The sequence below is a fragment of the Coregonus clupeaformis genome, chromosome 21 (genome assembly GCF_020615455.1).
Source record: "Coregonus clupeaformis isolate EN_2021a chromosome 21, ASM2061545v1, whole genome shotgun sequence".
NCBI lineage: Eukaryota > Metazoa > Chordata > Actinopteri > Salmoniformes > Salmonidae > Coregonus > Coregonus clupeaformis.
This window is the reverse complement of record NC_059212.1, coordinates 57,719,803-57,738,602: the sequence shown is the minus strand read 5'-3', so window position 1 is coordinate 57,738,602 and position 18,800 is coordinate 57,719,803. Positions and strand designations below refer to the sequence as shown.

At 43.2% G+C, this 18,800-nt stretch overlaps 1 protein-coding gene across 3 annotated transcripts; it reads right to left on the bottom strand.

The window, feature by feature from the left end:
• Nucleotides 1-871: 871 nt before the first annotated feature.
• tmod1 (tropomodulin 1) lies at nucleotides 872-18,721 on the bottom strand. 3 transcript variants are annotated; one of them, XM_041843013.2, is made up of 11 exons: nucleotides 18,408-18,721; nucleotides 16,059-16,269; nucleotides 14,274-14,430; nucleotides 11,855-11,971; nucleotides 9,841-9,930; nucleotides 6,073-6,203; nucleotides 5,685-5,792; nucleotides 5,271-5,414; nucleotides 4,133-4,277; nucleotides 2,369-2,493; nucleotides 872-1,847 (listed from the first exon to the last, which is right to left on the bottom strand). In XM_041843013.2, the coding sequence occupies exons 2-11, from the start codon at nucleotides 16,182-16,184 to the stop codon at nucleotides 1,845-1,847; spliced, it is 1,146 nt and encodes a 381-aa protein (XP_041698947.2). In that variant the 5' UTR covers nucleotides 16,185-16,269; nucleotides 18,408-18,721; the 3' UTR covers nucleotides 872-1,844. The 3 variants fall into 3 exon arrangements, with proteins under 3 accessions (XP_041698947.2, XP_041698948.2, XP_041698949.2); XM_041843014.2 differs by lacking the exon at nucleotides 18,408-18,721 and adding an exon at nucleotides 18,233-18,368; XM_041843015.2 differs by lacking the exon at nucleotides 2,369-2,493.
• Nucleotides 18,722-18,800: the final 79 nt, after the last annotated feature.

Genomic DNA, 18,800 nt, shown 5'->3' with positions numbered 1-18,800 from the left:
AACTGGTACATGACACATCTGATACCTGGCCACATAGCAACAATACCCAAAGGAGTGTTCATTAAGGAATCATCTCATAGGATCTTACAACAGGCAGGAAAAGTCGTTTGTCTTTATGCTTTTTCTTGGGCTTTGATAGGCTACAGAGTGATTACAGTGAATTCTTAGTTTGCACACTTTTGGGTTGCAGACACATTCAACTAACAGCATTTCTACCAGTGTAACTGAAAAGGGGGGGGGGGGATGCTGCAACTCCCTTTACTGTGTAACTAAAGTAATCATTTAACATAATCGATGATAACTAGCCATGATGACACATCATCACATCTGCCGGGTGTAAGTACTGATTCCAAATCAGTTTCAGTCAATCCACCCTCATAGAGACAGCCACTAAGAGCTTGTCCTAGATCAGTTTGTCCACCAGTGACCAACACACTGGTGAACAAACTTCAAGTATACACTGAGTGTACAAAACATTAGGAACACCTTCGTAATATTGAGTTGCACTGCCTTTTGCCTCAGAACAGCCTCAATTCATCTGGGCTTGGACTCTACAAGGTGTCGAAAGCGTTCCACAGGGATGCTGGCCAATGTTGACTCCAATACTTCCCACAGTTGTGTCAAGTTGGCTTGATGTCCTTTGGGTGGTGGACCATTCTTGATACACACGGGAAACTGTTGAGCGTGAAAACCCCAGCAGCATTGCAGTTCTTGACACACTCAAACTGGTGCGCCTGGCACCTACCATACACCGTTCAATGGCACTTAAATCTTTTGTCTTGCCCATTCACCCTCTGAATGGCTCACATACACAATCCATGTCTCAATAGTCTCAAGGCTTAAAAATCCTTATTTAACCTGTCTCCTCCCCTTCATCTACACTGATTTGAAGTGGATTTAACAAGTGTTAACAATAAAGGATCATAGCTTTCACCTGGATTCACCCGGTCAGTCTATGTAGATATCGACTTCGTCACAAAACTGATCTAGAACAAACGCTTAGTAGCAAACTCTCTGTGTAAGGTTTGACTGAGAAGAGTTAAACTGACTAGAGATCAGTAATACTACAGTACTTCCACCTTAAAATGTTTTTATTCTGCAACAATTCCTCTGAAGATAGCTTCTATGTACCATTATGTGCCTTTTGCTTACAGACAGTGCGAGCTGCAGACTAACAACTTATCTTATATGAACCTCACACTGAAAAACATTACGTTAAGTGGTTGCGAAATGCTGAAATACGTAACGTGGTATTAACGTCACAACTAAGTTAAGTCAAGGACAAAGACAGATTTATTTTCACCTAGTCGGCTCTGGGATTTGAACCAGCGACCTTTTGGTTACTGGCCGAACGCGCTTCACCGTTAGGCTACCTGCTGCCCATGGCCTGTGGTACAATATACATTATGGGTGTAACACCATTTCATCTTCAACCACAACAAGTTCATCTCCAGTAAACATACTAACAACAAAATAAATATTTTCTGTATAGGTGGGCTGCTTCTCTATGTCACAATTACCAGATATTATTATTACTGAAGATATCTAAACCAATATCAGTAGAAAACTGTGAAGGAAAAAAACACATGTACAATAGTAGATCAACTCCATACCACAGTAGGAACAAGAAAGCCCCTGACATTCTGAATGGAACCATTTCTGTCATGGCGGAGGGGTTCGAGGTTAGGGTTGGGGAAGCAGGGGTTGATGGGATATCTGTTGGAGGGTGTTTGGCTGAATACGGGGCGGTGCGGGGCAGTGCAGTGCTACCGCCTGGCACGGGCGGCGCTACACGCTTGTCCGACACTTGGGGAAGATGGGACCTCCTTCAAGCCTTCTCTTTCTTACTATGGTCAGACAGAGAAGAAAACAAGAGAAATTAGACTAACAATTAAAACATATCAGCACCTTCTGTGTCTTCTGTCAAATCATGTTTTATTCGAACACAACAAATACTTCACTCAAAGGAATGCCAATGAAGAAAGAATTGGAAGCAGTAAGAAAAACAGTTTGGAAGTTTGAAAGATTTGGGAAAAGATTAAGAAAAAGCAGAAAAAAAACCCTGTTCCAAAGGTTTGAAAGAGGCAGTTTAGAAGAAAATAGGTCAAAGACACTATCTTCTCCCATCTCGCTCTAACTGGAAAAAGCCCTTAAGCAAGCAGTCCCCTACAGTGAAGACCCACTTAAGAACTCAAGAGTTACTGAAGAAAGATTGCCAGATCTGCCACTGTTGGGAAGAGAAGAGATGACGAGAGATGAGGAGGAATGGAAGGCACAACGCAGGGAGCCGCGGGACTAACTCAAGGAAAAGAAGCAGGAGAAGGTTGACGAGGTTGGACGAGGAAGAGGATACAATGGCTGTCTTTACTTTCTTGGTCTTGGGCTTGGTGAGTTTTGGCTTGAACTTTTTACCAAATGCCCTCTCCAGTTCCGGCACGGACAAAGTGAGGGTAAAGGAACCGTCCGAGTGATGATCAGATCGGATTACCCGAGCTGCAACACAACAGTGGTAAACACATAAACAAACAAACATTGGCATACACACACACACACATGAGCACTATGAGTGAAGCACACACACACAGTGAGCTCACATACGTCCTCTTTCACTCACTCTAGAAGAGGAAAAATATTATGATTAAATAGACGTCAACCAAGACGAGAGTGGCTCATGCACATATTTTGCGGAAGTCACTGAGTAGATAGAACTGGCACCATGCTGTGTTCAAGAGAAATGTCATCGTTATGTAAAACAACACGATGACACATTGATGTTTGTGTGCAAACTAGGTCAATTATTTAATTCCAAGAGATTACCACAAGATAATTTATTTAATTTTTTACAGACTTTGTACAAGACCTGACATGTCTTTGATCATGTGTTTTGGACCCAAAATAAGTAGCCCGATGACTCACACTAAATTATTCCTCTACTCTGTCGTTTGCTACATACTTCAGTCTGAGACTGTCATCATTGAAGTCATATGTGGTGACAAGGGGCACGAGGGGCGTTGTACTAAACAAAGTCATCATCAATTGGATCATCGATTGGATCATCTCTAGCCAAATCAGATTATCAAAGCCAATTACACATTTTCAAACCGCCGCTTTATCCACGTGTGTTCTGGCTCTGGCCCAACCCATCGGTTTCTGGACCAATCAGACGGCCCCGAATGTGCTCGCATTCGGTGACGGGTCAGGGAGGTACTCAGATACAGACTCATTGTGGAGAAGATACGAACGCCCGGGAGCGTGGAGTGGCGTAGCGTTTGGCCGGAGCAAGGAGTCTGGGTAGCCAGGCAACACCACACGTCCCTGAATAGACCGATTTGAGGGTGCATCCCAAATGGCACCCTATTCCCTATATAGTGCACTACTTTTGACCAGAGCCTTACTGTATGGGTTAGTGAACTATAAATAGAATAGGGTGCCATTTGGGACGCAGCCCATGTCTCTAGTGGTGTCTCAGCTGTTGTGAGGGATCACATTGGGAAGTCTGGGAGCGTTTCACTGGAACACCACTTTAGTTCTAGTGATGTCATCTTCCAGGAAGGGATCTAAACAGCCGAGTGTTGTGATTGGCTTAGCTCCTCCCATTATTTAGATACGTAAAACAGTGATGGTGAATTAAGATGGTTTACAATAGGCTACTACTGGGTCTAGAGTTCCATCTGATGCATGCCCTGCACCTTCTCTAACAGGTTTTATTAGTTCAACGTTGTTTTGGAAAATGGAGTGAGTGGGTGGGTCGGTGATTGATTGAATGAATTAATGACCATCTCTAAGATTGTGAGTATGGATGGGAGAGAAACAGTGAGTATAAAAGAGAGATTTTAATCTCGAGTGAGGGAGTGAGTTAGTCTTTGAACCTCAATCTCAGTCTGGTTGTTAGTATTAGCGCTAACAGAACTTCCATCTCAGCCAGGTTGTTAGCATTAGCGCTAGCGCTAGCCAAACCTCCATCTCAGCCAAGTTGTTAGCATTAGCGCTAGCAGAACCTCCATCTCAGCCAGGTTGTTAGCATTAGCGCTAGCAGAACCTCCATCTCAACCAGGTTGTTAGCTTTAGCTCTAGCAGAACCTCCATCTCAGCCAGGTTGTTAGCATTAGCGTTAGCAGAACCATCATCTCACCCAGGTCGTTGTTGTTCATCATGGCGTTGGAGCCCCTCAGCCTGGGGCCCTGCTGGGTAAAGTGGTAGCTAAACTTCAACAACGTGGTGTTCTTCTCCAGCATGCTGGCTATCTCCATCTCCACCTTGTTACCTAGCGGCTGGCTCTAGAGGCAGACATGCAGGGGGAGAGGAAGGGGAGAGGGGGAATCAGACCTGGGTTCAAATAGTATTTTTTTCCTTACAAATTGAGTGTTTGATTGAGCCTGTCTGCACTGTCAGATAGGCAGCTTGAAATTAGGGGAAAAAACTGGACATAGAAGGAATCACCCAGCGGGTAAAACTGGTTGAAATGACGCCATTACAAACCAATTTACAACCAGACATTACGTCATGTAAACCAATGTAAACCAGTGAACCTAGGTGATTTCCCAATGTCCTGTTTGAAATAACTGCTTACAATAATGCCATTTCTGGTTGTAAAATGGAGTCATTTCAACCAGCTTGTCCTCTGGGTAATTTTCATCCATGATTAACCACAATGAATAAATGAAGACGACGTTGTTAGTCATGTGTATAAATATAAAACATTACGGAATCAAAGAGATTCAGCACAGTTTATGTTAGGAAAAATCATTCACTGGCAAGACATAGCCCAGTGTGGGCAAAACTGGTTGAAATGAGGTCATTTCAACAACCTGATTAACCAGATTGCAGCCAAAACTGGTTGAATCCTGGTAGTTGCAATGACCTCATTTCAACCAGTTTTGAGCACTGGGGAGGAATATGGGCTATTATGTGTTTGCACTAAGCACAAATGTCATACCACAATGAATTCATTTAATGCTATTAGCTTTTTACAATCTGACCCTGTTGACACAGTAGACTCAAGTGTTCCTTGTGACGTCTTATTGTGACTGGTTGGACTGGGTACTGTGACAGCAAAAATAGGGTGAATCCTCACGAAACCAGGGGGGATTTTCACGGAATGTAATCAATAGAATGATCCTTTGGAGGAAGGATTGTTGACATATAAATGTATTTGACATTTGTATCTTAAAGCATCCTTGAGAAATTATTATTAGAAGTTGGAATATTTGTGATATTTTGGCCTTACCCAGGCCTCCTTTCCATTGTCTCTCAGTAGAAGTTTACTGTACCTGGTTGTCGATCTTGAGTTCCTGCAGGGTTGTGTTGGACTGCAGTGAGGCGATGAGAGCCAGGATACCCGTCCCTGTGATGAAGTTGGATTCTATGTTCAGACTCTTCAGTGTGGTGTTCACCTTCAGCATCTCTGCCAGGGCCTGAGGCACAGAGACACAGCAAATGGGGACAGTATATTTATATGGGGTATAATTAGAGCCATGTCTGCGTCTGAAATGGCTCCATATTCCCTATATATATTTTTGACCAGGCCCCAGGCCCAGGTATCAAGGCCATGGGAGGTCATTTGTTTATTGAATTTCCAGATGACTTCGAATTAAGACTTGGAGACGTGTACATTCACATTGTCTGATGTGACGGTTACAGTATGTGGGTAGGTGATTTGTTACAGACATAACAGCAATACTCACAAAGGCTACGGGATCATTACTCCTGGTTCCCACGATGCTGAAGCGTTCCACTACAGTGTTCTCTATTAGGGCGTCTGCATAAGCCTTCAGTGTCTTCACTGGAATGTTCTGGAACACAAGAGGCAATACTTCAATCAATAAAGCTACACACACACCACTGTTTCAATCGGACTGACTACAAATGCATTTGAAAAGACTGGAGAATAACCGAAATAAAATGTTGACTCCAGAGTAGAGGTTTGCCCTGGCCTCCTGAAGTCAGACTGAGAATAGTGCGGTAAATGTGTGTCTCTTATGGGGTTCCCGTGTGGCTCGGTAGGAGGACAGAATGACATCATGTCAATCAATTATACTGACTGTGCGCGTGTACATCAATGTAATGTAGCACCTTGATGTTGTTGAGGTTGACCTCCAGCAGGTCAGGGTCGTTCCTCTGCATCCTCAGCAGCGTCTCCTCCACGTCAGTAGAGTTGGGCTGCTCATCAGGAACAGGCTTATACCGAGTACACTGGATAACACCTATAGGAAAACACAGGCTTATACCGAGTCCACTGGATAACACCTATAGGAAAACACAGGCTTATACCGAGTACACTGGATAACACCTATAGGAAAACACAGGCTTATGCCGAGTACACTGGATAACACCTATAGGAAAACACAGGCTTATGCCGAGTACACTGGATAACACCTATAGGAAAACACAGGCTTATACCGAGTACACTGGATAACACCTATAGGAAAACACAGGCTTATACCGAGTACACTGGATAACACCTATAGGAAAACACAGGCTTATACCAAGTCCACTGGATAACACCTATAGGAAAACACAGGCTTATACCGAGTACACTGGATAACACCTATAGGAAAACACAGGCTTATACCGAGTACACTAGATAACACCTATAGGAAAACACAGGCTTATACAGAGTCCACTGGATAACACCTATAGGAAAACACAGGCTTATACAGAGTCCACTGGATAACACCTATAGGAAAACACAGGCTTATACCGAGAACATTGGATAACACCTATAGGAAAACACAGGCTTATACCAAGTCCACTGGATAACACCTATAGGAAAACACAGGCTTATACCGAGTCCACCGGATAACACCTATACTGGATAACACCTATACTGAGTACACTGGATAACACCTATAGGAAAACACAGGCTTATACTGAGTACACTGGATAACACCTATAGGAAAACACAGGCTTATACCAAGTCCACTGGATAACACCTATAGGAAAACACAGGCTTATACAGAGTACACTGGATAACACCTATAGGAAAACACAGGCTTATACAGAGTACACTGGATAACACCTATAGGAAAACACAGGCTTATACCGAGTACACTGGATAACACCTATAGGAAAACACAGGCTTATACCGAGTACACTGGATAACACCTATAGGAAAACACAGGCTTATACCGAGTCCACCGGCTAACACCTATACTGGATAACACCTTAGTACACTGGATAACACCTATAGGAAAACACAGGCTTATACCGAGTACACTGGATAACACCTATAGGAAAACACAGGCTTATACAGAGTCCACTGGATAACACCTATAGGAAAACACAGGCTTATACCGAGTCCACTGGATAACACCTGTAAGAAAACACAGGCTTATACTGAGTCCACTGGATAACACCTATAGGAAAACACAGGCTTATACAGAGTCCACTGGATAACACCTATAGGAAAACACAGGCTTATACCGAGTCCACCGGATAACACCTATACTGGATAACACCTATACTGAGTCCACTGGATAACACCTATAGGAAAACACAGGCTTATACCGAGTCCACCGGATAACACCTATACTGGATAACACCTATACTGAGTACACTGGATAACACCTATAGGAAAACACAGGCTTATACTGAGTACACTGGATAACACCTATAGGAAAACACAGGCTTTTACTGAGTACACTAGATAACACCTATAGGAAAACACAGGCTTTTACTGAGTACACTGGATAACACCTATAGGAAAACACAGGTTTATACTGAGTACACTAGATAACACCTATAGGAAAACACAGGCTTATACCGAGTCCACTGGATAACACCTATAGGAAAGCACAGGTTTATACTGAGTACACTGGATAACACCTATAGGAAAACACAGGCTTATACTGAGTACACTGGATAACACCGGCAACAGAAAATATGTTATTAGCAATACATACAGTGCATTTGGAAAGTATTCAGACCCCTTGACTTTTTCCACATTTTGTTACGTTACAGCCTTATTCTAAAATTGATTAAATAAAAATCCTCATCAATCTCCACACAATACCCCATAATGACAAAGCGAAAAAAGGTTTTTAGACATTTTTGCAAACGTATTACAAATAAAAACAGATATACCTTATTTACATAAGTATTCAGACCATTTGCTATGAGACTCGAAATTGAGCTCAGGTGCATCCTGTTTCCATTGATCATCCTTGAGATGTTTCTACCACTTGATTGGAGTCCACCTGTGGTAAATTCAATTGATTGGACATGATTTGGAAAGGCGTACACTTGTCTATATAAGGTCCCACATTTGACAATGCATGTCAGAGCAAAAACCAAGCCATGAGGTCGAAGGAATTGTCCGTAGAGCTCCGAGACAGGATTGTGTCGAGGCACAGATCTGGGGAAGGGTACCAAAAAATGTCAGGAGCATTGAAGGTCCCCAAGAACACAGTGGCCTCCATCATTCTTAAATGGAAGAAGTTTGGAACCACCAAGACTCTTCCTAGAGCTGGCCGCCCGGCCAAACTGAGCAATCGGGGGAGAAGGGCCTTGGTCAGGGAGGTGACTAAGAACCTGATGGTCACTCTGACAGAGCTCCAGAGTTCCTCTGTGGAGATGGGAGAACCTTCCAGAAGGACAACCATCTCTGCAGCACTCCACCAATCAGGCCTTTATGGTAGAGTGGCCAGACGGAAGCCACTCCTCAGTAAAAGGAACATGACAGCCTGCTTGGAGTTTACCAAAAGGCACCTAAAGGACTCTCAGACCATGAGAAACAAGATTATCTGGTCTGATGAAACCAAGATTGAACTCTTTGGCCTGAATGCCAAGCGTCTGGAAAACACCTGGCACAATCCCTACGGTGAAGCACGGTGGTAGCATCATGTTGTGGGGATATTTTTCAGTGGCTGGGACTGGGAGACTAGTCAGGATCGAGGGAAAGATAAACAGAGCAAAGTACAGAGAGATCCTTGTTATAATCTCCACCGGACACCAGAAACTCCCCCTTTTAGTCTAGGGTTTTACTTTCTAGATATCACTATGATGAACATATAAAAAATTTTATTATTATTATGAAAACCTGCTCCAGAGCGCTCAGGACCTCAGACTGGGGCGAAGGTTCACCTTCCAACAGGACAACGACCCTAAGCACACAGCCAAGACAATGCACGAGTGACTTCGGGACAAGTCTCTGAATGTCCTTGAGTGGACCAGCCAGAGCCCAGACTTTAACCCGATCGAACATCTCTGGAGAGACCTGAAAATAGCTGTGCAGCGACGCTCCCCATCCAACCTGACAGAGCTTGAGAGGATCTGCAGAGAAGAATGGAAGAAACTCCCCAAATACAGGTGTGCCAAGCTTGTAGCATCATACCCAAGAAGTCTCGATGCTGTAATTGCTGCCAAAGGTGCTTCAACAAAGTACTGCGTAAAGGGTCTGAATACTTATGTAAATGTGATATGTTTTTTATTTGATATTTGCAAAACAAATGCACTTTTGGTGTTGAAAGTTGAAAGTTAATAAATATTTGCTGCACTTAAAAGTTTGTTTGGCTAAAACAGCAAATCTTTAAATTATATTATTTAACGTCAGAAATGTTGCAACGGAGGATTGTAAAAGTCTTCAGTTGAAACAGGAACATTTTGTCCAGTTCTCTTCGGACCTTTGACGTTGGTTTCGTTCATGTTTTATTATTAACTTCCCTGAACTGCCTGAAACACGTACGCTTTGGTGCCAGTCTTAACTCAAATCCACTTGAAAAACAAAACCCTAATACGTACAATACATGAAAGGATAAACAGATGAATCATTGTTAAAACGATGCCCGAGAGCTTTGGCACTGACAGGAGGGATTGAGACACACACACACACGGGACACTTACTGTTAAGGCCTTGCTTGTTGACTATATTGCTGCTGGCCAAAGCCTCGTAGTACTGCTGGTTACTCATCAGAGTGTGCATTCCCAGAATGGCTGGAGGGAGGGAAGAGAGGAGATGGAGAGATGGACAAAAGGAGAGAGATAGAGGGGGGCAGAGGGAGAGAGAGGGGAAACAGAGAGAGAGAGATGAGGAACAGAGAGAGAGAGAGAGAGGGGGGACAGAGAGAGGGGGGGACAGAGAGGGGGACAGAGAGAGACAGAGAGAGGGAGAGAGAGAGAGAGAGAGAGAGAGAGAGAGAGAGAGAGAGAGAGAGAGGGGAGAAGGGAGAGAGAGAGTATACATTGTGTCAAATGACGTGAACACTGAAGGATAAACACAGAAGAGTTGACGTGGGTGTGAGTGCCAATGCTCTCCTTAGTTCAGCATATGATGTTTCCTTGGCTAAGACAGCAGACAGGACACCCACAAGTGGGCCTTGAGAGCTGCCTTGTTCAAACTCGCAAACATCCAAGCCAAACTATCGGCTCGCAAAACATCTCACACACAGCAATAGATAGTCATCCATGTCATAGCCAGACATACAAAAGAACAACACTTGCGTCGATGCCAGCGTTTTCAAGTCATTATTAAATACATTGTTTAAGTAGCAAGTGTCACTGTTGCAGATTTGACACAATGCAGACATTATTCTGGCTTGCGTTTCCTCTGCTTCCACAGTTACAACGGTGTCTATAAATTGACCTCACTGGAGTAACCATGCTTGACTAGTCAATATGTTTTTTTTGATTATCGCAAAGATCCCCAGTTTTAGCTTTCTTTTACATTTTTAATTGTTTTATCTTTGCTTTTTTTCCCGCTCTTTTTTGCTGTACAGCGCCCTTGGGTTTTTGAAAAGCGCTTGAAATCAAATGTGTTATTATTATTATATTCCGTTTTATCTTGTGTCCAGTTTGATGGGAAAACTCAAATAAAATGTGCTTTCGAGACCACCATAGATGACTTCGAGCACAAATGAACAAAAGCGAGTGAAAAGATAATAGTTCAGCATAAAAGCAACAAGAAAAGAGCCAGCGTATTGTTTTCATCTGTCAGTATGACAGAGAGTGTGAGAACAGTTAGTTCTCTTTGAGATAAACAACGGAGAACGAGCCGTCTAAGAGTTAGTTGGTAACTCATCATGAGGAGGCTGTGGATTAATTACAAACCATTGGAAATGTCCGGGAGGACCAAACCAAACGCTGGCAAGCAAACCACTTGACACTAACACTTAGTGAAGCGGAGAGAAATGCAGTTAAGATAATGTGCAGCTAGTGTTTGGCCCGGGACGATACCAGTATTTGGTACCAGTAGTTCCATGGCAAAAATGAAAACATGAAGCAGATCAATCTCTTTGGTCCTTTAAGAACCTGCTGTATATAAAATATTGTGTGCTATAGCTTGGAAAACAAATAAATGTGACTCTGGATGACAACATAATGATGTTTGTTTCCAACATTAGGGCTGTTTTCCTAAAGAAGTTAAATTTACTTCGTGTTTTTTGTTTCCTTGCCACGATACTAACGAGTACTGGAATCGTCCCGGCCCTAGCTAGTGTGTGGGCTGGCAAATACCCGCGGCTGCTTGTCATAAGGCCCAGAGAGAGGGCAACCATGGTGTCCAACAGCAGTGAGGAGCAGTAATGGTGGTGATGACCATGGCAGGATATGGGGGAACAGGGAGAATGAGATGAAGGGTGGGGTCACTAGACGAGACAGAGGAGAGTTAGAGAGGAAAGGTGGAGGTTACTGATGGAGGAAAGGAGGAAGTTACTGATGGAGAAGTAAAAAGTGAAGTTGATTTAGTGTCAGTGATCGTTCTAAAGTGACTGTTTAGTTAGCACGAATTTAAACGTATTCGCTGAAGGTGAATAGACTGAAAATAAAAGAGGAACGGTGATAGCAAAAAGATGGCAAAAAGGGATCTGTTTCCATCTGTCTGTAAATGTATGTGTGTACATGCAGGTGCATGTCTTTCTACCGGCAATGTCGCAGATCTCAGCATCGCTGGCGTTGGCCAGTGCTTCCTCCAGCTCTGGCTCCAGAGTCACATTCTCCATGATGGGGTCCACCACTTTCTTAGGTATAAAGACTTTACCTGGAAGATAGTGGACAATCATTAATACAGTACATTACACTATATATATTCATCTCCACCTGGCACAGCCAGAAGAGGACTGGCCACCCCTCGGAGCCTGGTTCCTCTCTAGGTTTCTTCCTAGTTCCTGCCTTTCTAGGGAGTTTTTATGCTTCTGCCTCTGCATTGCTTGCTCTTTGGGGTTTTAGGCTGGGTTTCTGTAAAGCACTTTGTGACATCTGCTGATATAAAAAAATGGCTTTATAAAATACATTTGATTGTTTGAATTTGATATACTTATTAATACTACTATTCTTACTACTACCATCCCACTACTATACATGCTCGTATCTAACTGCATTTTTTAAATTGGTAATTTGACTCCAGGAAAGCAGAAACATCAATGCCTCGATCCTAAAATAGACTGGTCATTACCCAATCACCAGTAGCCAACTACCATTATACAGTGAACATGATCATACATTCTGTGAGGAAAACGTCCATTTTGTTTTCCATCTAAGTTACACCGACTGATAATGGAGAAATACAAGGCTGATATGCAATATCACAATATGTCATGGTGCGCTTCTCATATCGTCACTCAGAGTGAGCTCTAAAAAGCCAGGCAGCCTGTTGGGACAGATGGGGCGAAGACCTTCTTGTGTTATACCCAGAAATGTCTGGCATGTAGTGCCACACGTCATGCTGCCCCGGCCAAGCCTCAAAACACCGGAACAGGTTTATGTGAATGAACACTAGGGGGAGGAAGGCTGCAGTGACAGGCTGTGCCCTTCTCCCAAAGTCTGCAGACTGTGCACTTGTCTTGCACACTCCCTGTCGTGGATCTTAAAAGTAATCATTAGCTGGAGGGAGTAAATCCATAATGGGAAGTATGCAAGTGCAGACTTTGGGAAAAGATAATTGGGACGTAGCCACAGTCTACCGTTAGATCAGGGGCCATATGTATCGTGAATCTCAGATTAGTGCTGATCTAGGATCAGGTTCCTCCCTGTCCATGTAATCATATTAATTTGGATCTAAAAGGCTAAACTGATCCTAGATCAGCACTCCTATTCTGAGACTCTTTATGAATACATGCCCAGAGGTCTGAGGTCTTATTCATATCAGTCACAGGTCCAGGATCAGCTACAGCAGCGTCCGTCCTGCTGGCCTTGACTCTAGCCTGGATTATCTGTTCTGGGGTCTGTGGAAACAATGGAACAAGTGGAGCCGTTCCAACTTCCAACTGGAAAGTCACCTCACCTTCAAGCTAGCTGCTGGGTGCCAGGATGTAGCAGGATGTTCGTCTCTGTGGTTGGTCAGTACTTGTCACCTATCAGGCTTGGCTGAGACACAGTGCTTGCTTGAGTGTTTGAGATCGGCTACATTGCAGTCGGACTGCACAGAATCAGTGATCTACAAATCATCTTGCATCCCAAATAATACTTCTTATGTGATCAAGATTAGGGTTTCCGGACCTTACCTCGCTAAAGCGGATCCCCCCAGACTGTACACTGAGAGACAGGCTGATACCCAGCAGGCTACATCTACACCTGAGTGGATCTGGGATGAGTCAGCTGGCACCAGGCCCTGATTTCTACCTGGATATGTCCAGATATAAGGAAGGACGAAGTAGAGGACTCAGTTGTGGCAGGCCCAGTTTCCCAGAACCAGACTGTCTGAGGTAGGTAGGTAGGCAGTTTCGTAGCTCGATATGTCCAGATATATGCAAGAACAGATGAACCAGCATACAAACTGGGTTGCGACTGGGTCCAGTTTCCTGGAACTAGATGTTGTCTGAGACCACTGATTGGTCCTGATGGATGTAGGACATTAGGCCTTTATTTACATGGCTGTAATGTTCTGAAAATATTAGTATCTTGGCCTGCTGACAGTAGGGTTCACCTCACAAGGTTATTATCACTGCTTGTATGTCCCTGGCCACGGTCCATGTTGGCCTCAAGCCACTTCCCCTAGCCAAGCTAGCTCCTATCCCTTCTGTGTTCATAGATCTGACAGGATTACATGTCAACAATAGGGGGATGGCTTCACCCCACAAGTGGAGATTATGCCATATTGGTTACACCTATCTGGAGTATGAACCAAAATGGAACTGGGCCCCTACCACACTTCTCAATGAGTAAGCATGACATTTCAGATAACTTCCTTGACAGAATTGAAATAGAATTGACCCCAACCCTGGTTGGGGGTCGGCACAGCGCTATGGCAGTGCTCAGATCAGATCTAACTGGGTCCGTCTCTTCTCTCCAGTGAAGCACAGGCCTGTAGTGGTATTCTATCCTGCTGGGGCCTGCGGTCATACCTCTCTTCTCTCCAGTGAACGGAACCAGGTCCTCCTTGTCAGGGTGTTCCTTGGCCTGCTTCTCCAGGTGGGCTACCAGGTTCTCTCTCTGGAAGGTTCCGGTCGGAGCCTTCTTGGTCTGATCCTTCTGCCTCATCCCGGCCGGCAACAGGGCATTCTAAAGACAGGAAGGATTTATCATTGGCTGATAATGCTAACAATAGGTTGCACTTATACTAGGTACGAGGGTATTCTAACCACAGGGAAAGATTGTCATTGGCCAATAATGATAGCAATGGGTGGGATTGCACTTGTTTATATACTACATTTTCACCCACTCTCGAAATATTAAACATTGAGATAGTAACACACTTCCTAGTGTGACGTATAGCTGAACGCAAGTGAAAGGACACACACACAAACTGTGTTAAAATAACACTAACAGAAATAACAAAGGCAGTTCCCAGACCCAGATAGCTATTCTTAGACCGCAGCATGCCAAACCAGGTCCATATTATAGCGATAGACTAAAATCTTATCTTAGCTTTCAGCACCTACAGTGCACTGACCACTTAAAGACATAGTATTTATACCTGACATATCAGTTTGACTCTTTAACATGGCTCTGTGGAAGATCAGGATGATATTGTCAAGGAAAGACGGAGTAGCACCACTAGATGCACACACACACACACACACACACACACACACACACATACACACACACACACACTCCCCCAGTCATCTAAGCCTGGGATGGCTCTCCTGGTATTGTAGGCGTCCAGACTATATATGAGCTGTCGACCATTCATCATAACCCTATTACAGCTTCTGCCAACACCTCTACAGATGAACTGCTTATGGATACAGATGAGGTCAAGCACCGCCACATTATACAGTATCATAAATATATGATAGGCCTATAACTTAACATATATTATATTATAAATAACAGATGAGGTCTACACTCTGAGAAATTGCTGTTTTTCTCGACCTTCACTGGGAAGTTGGTTTTGGAAGATGGTTTCGGAAGTTGGTTTGGAAGTTGGTTTGAGGATCCTTGTATTGTTTAGACCTACTTGAATTGAATATACAGTGATATGATATATAGGCTAATATATGATATGAACGTGATATGATAGGTTAATATGTTCATGCTCTATAAGAATGTCAAAGGTTTCAAAATTAACATGAAATCTGAAATCAATCTGACAGACTTAGGCTACGTCATCATTCAACAACGCTTCCAGCTAAGATCTAGTCATGACTACTTTGGTTTGAGTATCCTTTGTCAGTCTTAGTCTGTGGGAGAATCTCAATAGCATATTCCTCACGTCCTCGCTCCTCGCCTCCTTCTTAAAACCCATTGGATGAGAAAGCCAGAGGTCCCGCCCCTCGGACCTTTTCCTCCAATGGGTTTTGAGAAGGAGGCGAGGAGAGAGGACGCAATTGAGATTCTCCCCATGTCTCAAATGGCACCCTAATGCCTATATAGTGTGCTACTTTTAACCAGGGCTCTGGTACACCTGTAAACTTTAATATCTGCGTGTTATACCATGATCTACTGCATAGAGGTTTGTATGTTTGGTTTAAGGATCCTTTTATAGTCCTAGACTTTTTAACGTGATAGCGTGATTTAATGCACTGTTCTGTTCCCGAACCTTCTCTCATCTCTGTTGAGCTTGTAAAAAGATAAACGTTTTAGACTCGCGTCAGGATCGAACTCCTAGCTCCAGATAACCATGTATGCATAACCACAAAGACACACACACACACACCCCAAGACGATCAGAGTTTTAGACTTACGTCAGGATCTAACTCCTCCAGCTCATCCTCCAGCCTCTGTAGCTCTTCCTCTGAGAGTTTCTTCAGCAGTTCATCTTCATCCACGTCCCTGTAGTTCACTACTTCCTTCTTGTAGGAGGTGTACATGGCGGCGCGATTGAATCCCAACAACTCCCCAAAAAACGAAAATAAAAAGGCAACTAAGTGCCCAGCAATGTTTTCAAAAGGAAGTCTGCAAGAATGTGGACGACAAAATCAAACGAGACAAGGTTTAGTCAATATGGTTTGATTGGTCAACCAGCTGGATCCTAAGTTAGACCTACTTTACATCCAGTTAGACCTACTAGCTGAGTCATAAGATGTAGACCTACCAGCAAAATCCAAACACCACATCTATCCAAGAAATTAGAGATTAGAGACTATTGGTAAACACCAATAACGTGATGTGTTGGATAAACACCGACAAGTGAGTCCTTGACTCACAGAAACTAACTTGTGTTGCTTAACGGTCTGGAATGTCCAGAGATGTTTGTGCCTGGTGAAAAAAATGCATTAAGAATGCTGTTTGCAGGTCCAACAACACTTAGCCAAATACCTTAAGGCAGTGTTTTTCCCAAATGCTGGGTGGGGTCGGGACCTATTAGTGGATTGTGTCCCAAGCCCAGAGCATGGCTAGAAACATCCCTTACCCTTCAATGTTTGCAGATCTGTAAGGTTTAATCTATATAGTGGAAGCTTCATCACTACATTGCTTAGGCCTATACCTACCCAGACAATTCAGATCTGCAAACATCAGAGGGTTAGGGCCAAGGGGTAGGGAGCAAATTGTGACCGGCTTGATGGGTCACGTAAAAACGCTACAATCTTCATGTGGGTCAAAATAAACATTTGGGAACAACTGCCATTGTACTTAACTTTCGACAGTACTGTCTACTTGGCTTTGCAACAACAACAACAACTAACTTTAGGCGGGAATCATGACATGTGTCATGACCCAAAAACATCTTGGAACCACTGCTTTAAGGAGATTGGCCTACAGTACTTTTCTTTCAACAGGGGTGTATTCTTTATGTTTTGCAACGGAAACAGTATACAGTTTAAGAAGCAAACAGAGCAAACGGAACAAAACGGGGAAGGACCTACCTGAATTTGTCCAATAGAAACTCGTTTTCATTGCAAAACGATTTCCATTTGGAGTAAACTGTTTCTGTTGCAAAACGTTTCGCAACAGAATCGGCGTAATGAATACACCCCAGTACTATATCTGTTGCTTGGCTTCACAACTAAACTAGCATCCTGCTGGTCAGAGAGGAGTTTAACGTTTGTGGGTCGAACTGCAGCGTAAAGGCTGGCCTGCCTCCTAAACCCCGATGGGGGACAGCTGATAAAAACAGCTCCCCTGTCACTCCCAGTCATCTGGGAAACAGGAACATATTTATAGAGAGGCCTGGTTTCTGCTGTAACAATGTTGTAACAATGCATGATTATGAACATAATGACGGTGTCTCGTAGTTTCCTAGCTCAAGGTTATCGTACTACATTACATTTAAGTCATTTAGCAGAGGTTCTTATCCAAAGCGACTTAATTAGAGCATTCATCTTAAGGTAGCTAGGTAAGACAACCACATACTATAAGTACTACTTACTTAGTACTTACTTACACATACAGCACAAATTGTAAGACATTAGGCTAATACAAGTGACATTCAAGAGCTGAACACTTGTTGCTGATCTAGGCCTAAAACCAAAATCTGTCGGAAAATGCCTAAATCGACAATCTTTTCACAATGTTCTCCAACGTTTCCATTTGATCCAATATAATAACATTTGTTATGTTAACTGCAAACAATGTTATACTATATTAGGAAAGACAAAAGTGGAGTGGGGAGATAAGTTAATGTTTAGAATGCTTGTAATTGTCCCTATCAATTTCTGGAGTTGATATAAAGCAGGCCAGGCAGCAAGATCATGTGAAAGGTTGTTGTTGTTATTGGGTAGCAGGCTTGCAATATTTTAGTATTATTTTTAAAAAATGTACACTTCGATTGTACTTTAAAAGCCATAGATCAACAAGATATAGGTCAGGAATTTATACAGGCAGACATATGTCTGTCATTCATAGACAGATTCGATGACAGTTGAAAATGCAAAGAATGCATAACTTCGCATTATAAATACAAAAAGTAAAACAATACTTTTCAGTCTTTTCCACACTTCGAGTGAACGCCGGTAACTTTGAAGCTTCAGTTAGGGTCTGGTCTCGGTTAAATCATGGGATATGGCAAAAGTTATTTATATGCGAAATAGTGAGTTTTAATATTTGTTAAGGACTAGTCCGCTAGAACAAGAACTTATTTCATATGCACGTACCTCCTCCACAGCTTATCCAGGGCTATTTATAGCGAACGGGTCCCGCTTTGTGACAGCTGAATACTTTGACCAGATATGGATTCTTTTCGGGGCAGTCGAGTCACACTAAAGGGTCGCTTCATACAAAGAAAGTAAAGTCCGGCGCAACCAATGGAGGAAAAAAAAGTTGGGAATCCGCACGGATATCCTCAAATGACCACCGCCGAGTTGAAATCCTTAACTTTGATTTCAACTTGTCTTTCAGTGGTTTGCGTACTGTAGTACAACACTCCCACGAAGGCAAAGTAAACTCTCCGACCGCTACTCCTCCTCACCCGGCGCTGCCAGTCATGTGATGTCACACTTGTTCTCCCCGCTACTACATGCCCCATGAAATGATACACGCGCCCTTTA

Coding starts and splice junctions, on each gene's coding strand:
- tmod1 (XM_041843013.2), bottom strand. CDS start 16,184: ATGTACACCTCCTACAAGAAGGAAGTAGTGAACTACAGGGACGTGGAT. Junction 9,931..11,854: donor TGAGATCTGCGACATTGCCG/GTAGAAAGACAT, acceptor CCCTCCCTCCAG/CCATTCTGGGAATGCACACT. Junction 5,415..5,684: donor GTAATGATCCCGTAGCCTTT/GTGAGTATTGCT, acceptor TCTGTGCCTCAG/GCCCTGGCAGAGATGCTGAA.